At 36.6% G+C, this 10,070-nt stretch overlaps 2 protein-coding genes across 16 annotated transcripts; one reads left to right on the plus strand and one right to left on the minus strand.

Moving 5' to 3' along the window:
* Positions 1-759: 759 nt before the first annotated feature.
* On the minus strand, positions 760-4,598 carry LOC103445764 (cold-responsive protein kinase 1-like). The gene is made up of 8 exons (XM_070806347.1): positions 4,542-4,598; positions 4,063-4,217; positions 3,334-3,383; positions 3,060-3,172; positions 2,720-2,930; positions 2,362-2,599; positions 1,718-1,868; positions 760-1,351 (listed from the first exon to the last, which is right to left on the minus strand). The coding sequence occupies exons 1-8, from the start codon at positions 4,596-4,598 to the stop codon at positions 911-913; spliced, it is 1,416 nt and encodes a 471-aa protein (XP_070662448.1). The 3' UTR covers positions 760-910.
* Positions 4,599-5,423: 825 nt separating this feature from the next.
* On the plus strand, positions 5,424-9,137 carry LOC103445765 (uncharacterized). Of its 15 annotated transcripts, none has more exons than XR_003776886.2 (6): positions 5,588-5,752; positions 5,853-5,952; positions 6,452-6,638; positions 6,896-7,074; positions 7,833-7,920; positions 8,762-9,137. XR_003776886.2 is itself a non-coding variant. In XM_029110016.2 (6 exons), the coding sequence occupies exons 3-6, from the start codon at positions 6,472-6,474 to the stop codon at positions 8,816-8,818; spliced, it is 408 nt and encodes a 135-aa protein (XP_028965849.1). In that variant the 5' UTR covers positions 5,588-5,752; positions 5,853-5,952; positions 6,452-6,471; the 3' UTR covers positions 8,819-9,137. The 15 variants fall into 15 exon arrangements, 1 of the variants encoding a protein (XP_028965849.1); XR_003776887.2 differs by having other exon boundaries at positions 6,531-6,638; XM_029110016.2 differs by lacking the exon at positions 7,833-7,920 and adding an exon at positions 6,774-6,852 and having other exon boundaries at positions 6,970-7,074.
* Positions 9,138-10,070: the final 933 nt, after the last annotated feature.

A 10,070-nucleotide genomic window follows, 5' to 3' on the forward strand; every position in this document is an offset into this window, starting at 1 on the left:
AAGTACAGCAATACCAAAACAGTCCTAAATAAGACCACGACATTGAGAGTCTCGTATTCTACAAATGATGGTCAGAATGTTCATACACGAGTTCTTTAGCTTTTGATAATGGAAATGAATCTTCTCCGGATCTCTTCCTCATAATCCACCAAATCAGGAAAATTAGGTTATTGAAATTTGATAACAAGAATCTACTTTAAAAGTTATAATAACTTTAATCGATTGATCAAATTCTAATGGTCCGAATCTTCTAATTTGATGAATTAGGCGGAAGGAATCCCCTTTCATTCGATAACTACCTTCTATTTTTGTCAAAGTATTCAGTCTTCTTCCTTTTTATTCTTGCAACTTCCTTCTATTTTTGTCAAAGTATTCAGTCTTCCTCCCTTTTATTCTTGCAACCACTTCATGTTTCTTTGACAATCTGCATTCAGTAATTATTATGTCTCACCTACCAACTCCTTATTTATATAATTTTATTGTCAGCTTTACAATAACGTGATGTGAAGGGAATTTAATCGAATACTAAAACATAAACAGAAGGATTCTTCTTTTGGTCAACATAAACAGATAATCCAACGCAGTCCGGGAATTATTGTGATACTTTTAGACTGCGAACTAAGACCGCACATTTAGATGTGATTGAATGAATATAACGTTAAGACAATTCGTCAAAGATAGATTATTTGCGTATAATCTGTTACCGAGTCAAGATACGCCAAGCAAAACTAAAATGATCAAAATTTAAAATAAAAAAAATTACAAAAATTATTTGGATTACCAAGCCCTGATCACATATACAAAGGAGCACCTCCGGCTAGAAGGGTGTAGCTGAAAAAGAAGAAACAACAGCAGGCTGCAAAAACCTACGTAGGACAAAATAAATGAAATCAAAATTTGTGTGGATGTGTTATACGGTGCGGAAGCTGAAGTTCGATGTATTATCGGCTGAGGTTTCCGATGACAAGTTTGAAATGAAGGTGGTAGTAGCAGCAGCTGAGGTTGCTAAGGAGAATGTTGAATTGTCCTTGTTGTCTGAGCCTGAGCCCGAGGACGCATTGTAGGAAGATGTAGTAGTCTGTGCACTAGGCTTTGTATCACGAGGCTCTCGTACTTTGAGGTCCATGAAATCGGTTATCAAGCCTGGCTTTGTTATCTTATCATCGTTGACAACCTTCTTGCCTTTTAGCATCTTGACCACGGTTGACATGGATGGCCTGAGCTTCGCAGTGTCTTGGGTGCAGAGGAGGCCGATCTTTAGAAACCTACAAGCTTCCTCAGCATCAAAATCACCGTCGAGTGATGTGTCTACCAGTCCAACAAGCTCCTTCCGTTCGTAGAGTTGCCATGTCTGCAGCAAAGAAGGCACTTGTCATTGGTAGTGGTAGGGTAATAGATTGGTTATCTCCACTGCATAACCCTTGGTACTACAAAGCCAACATGGCTGTGACTGTATGAAACTCAGACACAGATAGAACAAGCATCTCACAGACACACAGAACCTACAACAATCCTACAAAACTTTCAGCAACACCATCAACAAAATACTCGAAGGGGAAACACGAATATAAGCTTCAGAAGCCTCATCAAACAAACAAAACTGTCCAGAAACATCACCAAAATCACATATGACACATGCAATTTCCATTAATGTGTTTTACTTAAACAAGATTGAAAGAAAAAGTTTGTAAGGACTGAAAATATCGTAAATTTATACCCTTTCAATCAAATACTGTTCGTCAATAGGTAGTCGGTTATTTGTATTACTTCTGCCACTGACTATTTCCACAATGAGCACTCCAAAGCTATAAATATCAGCTTTCCTTGTCAATTGCCCTCGTATTGCATACTCGGGTGCCAAATAACCTCTAAAACCAGAAATATACATGTGATTACAAGGCAGAAAATATTTGGATTATAATAGATCAACAAAGAGATAGGCAGACATCCAAAGGAAGATTTAAATGGAGAAACTTAAACGCCTAATCCATTCCTAAGAGTAGTTTGTAGGGACGTTGAAGCGAATGACTAAACCTACTCAAGTGCAGTACGTCTTGTAAATATAGATATGTTGAAGCCTATTTTTACTTATTCTGGTATCATCTGCTTGTTGTACCAACAAAAGGAAGACCATACCAGAAAGCTAAAAATCCAAAAACTATAATAAACAAGATGATATTTTGTTTAACACATTTCGTGCGGGACAAAAGGTCTATTGATTTCCTAACTGGCCAGTGTTTTATGTGATTCACAGTTGTTGACACGGTATATAATTCAGTATCATGATAATGTTTCCATTTTCCAACTATATGTTCACGACATGAATCTTGGCTCCCCGGAAACAAATTCGTAGTTCCTTACATTGTTCCTGCCACACGCGTGCTAACATGGGTCATGTTAGGAGGGATAAGTTTTGCAAGACCAAAATCTGAAATTTTTGGCATTAAGTCTTTGTCGAGGAGAATGTTGCTTGCTTTGATATCTCTATGAATAATATGGGGATGTACTTCCTCATGAAGGAAGGCAAGCCCACATGCAATCCCAATGCATATTTGACGCCTAGTTTGCCAACTAAAGTGGAGATTACTGCTACTTCCACCTGGAATTAAACAGTTTAAGAACATAAGTTTCAAGAATAAAAACTTTAATCTCGGGAAAGGACTGATTGAGTACTGATTAAACGCCGATTCCAGCTCAAGAACAGAGTTATGTAAGTTACCAATAAGATTTTGTGCAAGACTATTATTCTCAAGGTAGTTGTAGACCAGAATTCTTTGGTTTCCTTCAACACAACAGCCATAGAGCTTAACTAGATTTTCATGCTCGATTTTTGAGATCACGTCAATCTCAGTCAAAAATTCCTTCACCCCTTGTCTCGATTCAGCTGAAAGAACTTTTATAGCAGCAAATTTTCCATCTTTAAGCCGGCCCTGATTATTCACGATAGCAATTCAAATAGATGTCACTCACAATGTCGAGGAGAGAGAATTACTCAATTAAATACCAAATGCAATACCAGTATCCAAAACTTATATTAAAAACAGAAAACCTGAGTATACCTTATAGACAGAACCAAAACCACCTTCCCCGACTTTATTGGCTGGACTAAAATCTTCAGTTGCGATTATCAACTCTTTGTAAGTGAATAGTTTAACATCATGAATGCCAGAAACTTCTGTTGCAAACAAAAATTATTCAAGAAACTTAAGGGCAGGCATAAGAAAAGCACTTTGGGACATTTGATTTTGATGACCTTGTCAATGAACAATAATCTCGTAAGAGTAATGTGACGTAAAAATATCAAGCTCCGCTTTAATCAGATTTTCAGCTTACCTTCATCGATATCAGAACTGGGTTTTCTTGATTTGTTCACCCTTGCACCGCTTAAGAAGGAAAAACAACTCATAATTGTAAGAAACACCAATTACCACAAGGTCAACCGTGAACAAATGCCTAAAACAAAACCGCTTGAAGACCTGCCAACATTGTAAGATACATGTTATCCAGAAGCACAATTGTATCGAAATGCAATCTCAAAGGATTTGAGAAGGAGTGTTGGATGCAAACTTTCAAAGAATATTTCTTATTGCTCCAAATCCAACTTAATCCAATAACTTTAAATATTGAACTAATAAATCCCACGACACGTGAAGATTCGTCCTTGTCTCGACCGAACTAGATAAAGTATAGCTTCACACAACAGTACGAAATGCAAAAACAAGATAAAAATGTAACACACAAAATCTACAACACCAATGTTTCGATTTCGGAAAGCCATGAAGTTGACAGGAACAGAATGAAACAAGCAAATAATAAAAGAACCGAGAATGCATGGACACTGAAATCATTTTTTCTCTTCAGAAACAATCAAAACTATGACAAAAATATTCAGTCAACTTAAAGCAAAACAAAGAATTAACAAAAATTCAACTGCAAAACAAACACCTCAAATAGTTAAAACAGACTGAACCCAGAAAACAAAAATCAACATCTTCCAAAATAATTATTTCTAGAAAAAAGAAGAAGATTGGAGATTGAAAAAAAGCCAGAAGAGAAAATCACCTGAGGAGCTCAGAGAACGAAGGAAAGAGAGGATCTTGGCTGCTCGTTAGTTGTTGCTGGTAAGAGAGAATTGTGGGGTTTGGAGAAGAGAAAATAGAAGAAACCAAATATTTGGGTTTTTTTGCGAACGAATATGAAAGGGCGTATGCGAGGTGCTAAGAAGTCTCCGCAGAGTCCAATCTGGTTTGCGTACACCTCCTCTTCCCTTTGAATTTTCAAGGCATGCCACTGCTGCTACAATTTTACTTGTAGAAAGAGTAGACGGAGAAGAAGGGTGGAAATAGTCAGAAAGTCAAGCTTCAAGTGTCATCAAACAGGCGTCACTTTACCGCGGACACGTGTTTACGAATTTTTTTCTAAATTTTATTTATTAAACGCGGTATTATTATATTAAGACTCTTCGTCTTTAAAGTACTGAAAACAGTTCTTTTAAAAACACTTTCAAACAAATTAAACTATAAGAACAAGATCTGCCTCACATTCGGAGGGCATCCAAACGTATCTGAATGAGAAGATGAAACCCTAGCATTGGACATGATGTTCAGATCGTATCAGAGCCAGCCAGCCACCTAAAGATAAAAGCGATAGTTTGTTTATATTTAAATTGTCAGGTGAGGGATTATCCACTCAACAAACTAACCACGTTTTAGTGGACCTTATTAAAATCTGCGTTCACACGCTTCCGTCTTATTATCCTCGTCGTACTCCTGTTCCTGTCTACAAAGTCTGCATGATGATATTGAGTACGTGAGAGGCTTCCCAATCCCAGCTATAAACTGTAAAATATATCATCTAGTGGGTTTAGATAAAGATTTTATATTCTATTCACATTTCAGCGACACAGTTTGATATTACGACTTTCAAGTTTGAATTTATGATATGGACAGGGCCATGGCGTGCCTCTTTTCTTGGGGAATCATGAATGTCAACACTTTTGGTTTATTTTCTAGTTAGTGTTGCAAATTTCCCTTTCTTTTTTGATAATGTTTGATATTTGACTGCAGTAAAAAGACTTATTTTTTGTTGTGCCGTCACAACACCTGTCATTAGTCCCTATTTATTTTTGCTTCACATCTCATGGATTCGTTAAATTAGTTAAAATTTGTTTACTTATGTAGCATAAGTAGGGCCAATTATTAACGTAGTACAAAAGAAGACTCACACATCCAATCATACATTGCCACATAGATTGAAACAAAAATAAATGAAAATTATTTTTAAACATCCCTGCGTAAAGCGGGAGCCTTGTGCACTGGGTACGACATTTTTAGATTGTATAATGTATAGTTCCGTGTCAGCAAATTTCATGGAATATATATACACAATTCATACAAAGTTGAGCAAAAATCAGGCTCCAAAGGGATAAGCGACGAACTTTGAGTGTGAGTCGAAAAAGTGAGAATTGAGACGGATTTGATGGAAAAAAAAATTTGATACTTAATTTTTGGTAGAACCATTATTTTGGCCCGTTAAGATCAAGCTTGAATCTTTAATGTTCCAACAGTAACAAAGAAAGCTGAGTTAGTAGGGATCCAACTACCAATTACCAATTACCAATTACCAACTACCAACCACCAACGACCTTTGAGTTTGTGGCGGAAAATGAAGGAACGAACAGTGGGAAGGCAGGAAAGAGCAGAGCAGATTGAGCAGAAGAACACCACTAGAGTTGCGGTGGTGGGAAGTGGAAGTAAAAGCATCGAATTTCAAAACCCCTTTTTTACATTCCCTTAATTTGTATTATTGTTTTTTTAATCTCATGACTAAATCATATAATATAAATATTGCAGTTCCAGGAGCAGTGTGTGCATCAACTCTCGGCAGAAACGGAGTGTCTGTAACTTTGCTCGAGTCCGCCAGAGTCCCCGGCCGCCGCATGTCCCAATGAAGGTACCTTTTTCACTCTTGTTTTACAAAATTTACATTATTCATTTTCTTATCAAAAGTTTTGATATAATTTGGGGGTTAAATGTGCTATTGGTTATCAGAAATGGGTTTTCTTTGTTATGCTCTGTTTGGTTTGTGGGAAAATTTGGACAATCAGCATAAGATTACATTTTGAATTCCTTCATTATTTGACCCTTTGTTGATTGGAAGAAATTCAAAAGACAAATTCTGAGGTTTTAATGCATGTGATTAGGGAAATAGTTAAGAGTTTATTTACTAAATGATTCAAGTTGTTTTCAAACTGATATGACTGCCTATTTGGAAATGCCATATCGATTGGGTTATCGCTCTTGTACAACTACAAACTGCATTTACCATTTCCTCATGAAAAAAAGCCCTTCGATGTCAATATTATTTGGAAATTCAAATGACGAAGGTATTGAACTTGGGTGCGAGTTGTTACATATGAGTTTCTTTTGCCTTTTGATTACTGAAAATTTAGTTGTAGGGAAGTTGTTGAGGATGGGAAGGAACTATTGTTTGACCATTGTGCTCCATTTTTCAATGCCTACAACACCAAGGTTTTGGGTCTTGTTCATGAGTGGGAATCAAAGGGTCTTGTTGCTTGCTGGAAAGAGAAATTTGGCTTCTTTGATCACATTTCCAACAAATTTGTTGACCCAGAAGAGGTTTGCAAGTACTTAATCAGCAAACATATTTTATAATGCAGGGAAACATATTTCATTTGTGAAATAGGTTGGCTCATGACTACCTATGCTTCACCTTGATTACATCATTTTTGTGGGCATGAATTCTATATGCAGAATGTTGGTTCATGAGCATTACGCCAGGAATCCAGTTGTAAATTCTACTGATTTTCTGTTGGCACGATTTCTATTCAAGGTTGAATATCTGTTGGAACTTAATTGCACTATAATTTCTTTAGGTGTGGAAAGTAGTTTGGGGCGAGTGTTGGGAGGTTGTAGTGGCTAGAGGATGAAAATTTGTGGTCATTGATAGGTTCAGATGGGCAAAATCTTGGCCAGTTTAAGGGAGTGGTTGCAACGGACAAAAACCTTGTTTCGCTCAGGTTTACAAGTGTTACAGGAAGACAACCACTTCTTGGTATTGAACACACTCCTTCAAGTTTTTCTATTCTAAGCATGTCTAGAAAATTTTCGCAATATTAAGTGGCAGTTCTTGGTAAGCTTGCCGGTGTTGGTGTTTATGTTATGCATGCTTTGTCTTATTGGTGGGTTTTATTTACATGGATACTAAGCATCAGTTAGCAAATACTTATTTTTACTACTATAAGATATCACTTCCTTCTCCAGATCGATTGGATATTTGAGTAGGATGTATCACACTGAACAACAGTAGGAATGCCTACAATGTGTCAATGCATCGAATAAAGCCTTCTATTTTCTGACCGTTTACTTGGAACTTGACAGCTTAATCTAGGTTCTTACACCCGTAAGCATGCTCACTTTTCTTGTCTGGCACATGCATTGTTTTCTGAAGAATAGCATAAAAGCATCGTGGATCTAACCATTTGAGATGCATTTAGACTTTAATTTAGTTCCAGAGTTGTCTGTTAAGTTAAATGATATTCATGTCCGTCCATGCTTTGCTCTCATGATAGCATTTTCAGAGCCTCAGTCGTCAGTAAGATATTTATTATGCCTCCTTAAAGTTGTATAGTCATCTGTAAACCGTGCATTCATAAAATGCTACATGGTTCATCAACTTTTCCTTTCTCTCGGGATGCTGGATTTGGCTCCATGTATTCCCGCAACCATTTGTATCACATTCTTAATTTGTGTACTCTTTTCTTCTATTTGATGTTGATCTGGGCTGACCCTGGTGCCTAATTTCTGAATCAGTACCCCTTAAAGGTTTCTCAATAAGAAGTTCTGAAGTTTTAAGCTGGGCTCACTGTGAAAGCAGCAAGCCTGGCCGTTCTACCTCTAGGTATTCATGGAATCTTAGTTTCTCTCTAAACTGTAGTCTAAAATTAGTCTTTGCATCAGCTTTTCCATAAATCTCTTGGGGTCTGTTTGGTATCTTATTTGAAAATTTTTATCATTTCTCAAAACATTTCTTGAAAACAATTTTCTTTAAGACTCAAAAATTTGATTGGTTTGCGATTTAAAAATTTTACATCTTACGACTTAAACTAGACAAAGAGATCTAAAAAGAAGAGGTGAGAGGGAGAAAGAGGAGAGAGGAGGAAAGAAAGTAAAAGATGGTTGAATGAAAGAGAAAGAAGAGAGAGGATCGGACGAGATAGAGAGGAAGATGAGTGAGAGAAATAACTGATAGAATGAAGAGAGCGGATTGGAGAAAAGTCGAGAAAGGTAAAAAAAAAAAAAAAAAAAAAGAGGAGAGAGATAGATTTGGGATGAGAGGGGAGGAGGGAGAGAAAATAAATGAGTGAGTTTAAGTTTAAAAACTCTAAAAATTCACTTTTTATGTTTTTAGAGAATATACTATATTTTTGAGTTAATCTTGAGTTTAGTTTTTGAAAATAATCATACCAAACAATTTTTTAAAGCTTGAAACTTGAAAATTGTTTTTGAGTTTAAAAAGTTGGATTCAAGTAGAGTATCAAACAGACCCATATTTTTCTCTTATATTAGTTTAAAGTCCACGCCAAGGATGAAAACAATGCTTAGTTTATGGATCTGAAATTATTATGTGAAAGTGTCTCAAAATCGCAGTCTAAAATAAATTATATAGTTAAGTTCATGCTTGATACTCTGTAATGCCTTAAAGTTTAAAGCTATATGATACCGTTGGATTTTGTTTGTAGGGAAGGCCCTTTTCCAGCTGCAAGCGTAGCCAGAGAGGAGAAATGCCTTTGGGATAAGAACAAGAGGCTTGCTATCTGTGGAGATTTCTGTGTTAGTCCTAATGTTGAAGGTGCTATAGCTAGCAGAATAGCTGCTGCGTCAAAACTCACAGAGATCCTCAGCAGCTTATGATAATTAATTATTAGTGTTATGACTTAGGACTTTAATTAGTAATTTGCTTTCTTTTCATTTGGTACTTAGTGCTCAAGTGTGTAACAACTTGGTTCGACTCTACTAAGAAATTAATCTCAAAAGTATAAGAACATGTGTTGTCCAATAATCTATGAATTATGAAGTTATGAACTATAGATGAAGAAATTCCAATTCTCATTTCAAGTTCTTTGTTCTGAGCTCAATGCAGCACTACTTTTAATTTTTTATGTAGGAGTAACTCATTTGCACTTTTTTTTAAATGTAATTACTCAGTGTATCATGACTTTTCGTAGAGCTAAAACAACTCTCTAGATTTTTTTTCTCATCGAAGAGAGCTTCTCTCTTAGCTGAAAGTCATTCTCATTGATTGTGTAAGATTTTCGAATCTTAGAATCTCCGATGGCATCAGCCCTAGCTACTGTTGGGGTCAGTTGCCATGTCCTCTTCCTTATTTTCTCTTTGCCTTTACTGATGTTTCTCCCAATTTTTCACTCCACCCTGTCCAATTCCTCAATCCCTACGAGTATACCTTTTCCCGGCTCTTCCTTGCTCCGATCTTCAGCCATATTTCATGTTGAATTCGTCTGTAGAGTTCTAGAGTTTACACCAACTCGAGTGTTTCCAATACCACCACGTTCTCGTTTGCCGTTTCCAGCAATATCGATTATGGGTTTCCATGAGCTTCATATTGGTAGTTGACTTCAATGTCTTGGTTGCCCACTGTAACGACCTGAAATTTCTAATTCGGAAGCCAAACACACAGGTAGGCCACAATAAAATAATAGTTAATTGTAATTCTAACTAACCAAAAAAATAATCATTTTGTTTAATTTATGGCTGGATCTAACATCATGGTCGCCTACGTACCCTAAACAAAGGGATCAAACCATTCGTAGTTCATCTTACGCTTTTAGAACAACATACTAAAATTTCATTCCGATTTAACGGTCATATCTCCGCCAATCACGAAATCAAGTGGCGGTCAACATTTTATTTACAAACTTGCAAAATCCAATTCGGGAAGATCCGTACGTCGGATTCCCGATCCGTAAGTTCCTAAGGTTCTCAAATATTACATACGATCAAGGTTCTAAAAGTCGCTAGGCGCTAGTCGGG

Source organism: Malus domestica, chromosome 10 (assembly GCF_042453785.1).
Source record: "Malus domestica chromosome 10, GDT2T_hap1".
Lineage (NCBI taxonomy): Eukaryota > Viridiplantae > Streptophyta > Magnoliopsida > Rosales > Rosaceae > Malus > Malus domestica.

Excerpts from the sequence above, each read along its gene's own strand:
- LOC103445764 (XM_070806347.1), bottom strand. The coding sequence starts at position 4,598 with ATGTCCAATGCTAGGGTTTCATCTTCTCATTCAGATACGTTTGGATGC. Across the intron at positions 2,931-3,059 it reads GTTTTGGTTCTGTCTATAAG|GGCCGGCTTAAAGATGGAAA; the intron begins GTATACTCAGGT and ends GTGAATAATCAG. Across the intron at positions 1,869-2,361 it reads ACGCGTGTGGCAGGAACAAT|AGGTTATTTGGCACCCGAGT; the intron begins GTAAGGAACTAC and ends TTCTGGTTTTAG.
- LOC103445765 (XM_029110016.2), top strand. The coding sequence starts at position 6,472 with ATGGGAAGGAACTATTGTTTGACCATTGTGCTCCATTTTTCAATGCCT. Across the intron at positions 6,639-6,773 it reads AATTTGTTGACCCAGAAGAG|AATGTTGGTTCATGAGCATT; the intron begins GTTTGCAAGTAC and ends TTCTATATGCAG. Across the intron at positions 6,853-6,969 it reads TGGCACGATTTCTATTCAAG|GTTCAGATGGGCAAAATCTT; the intron begins GTTGAATATCTG and ends GGTCATTGATAG.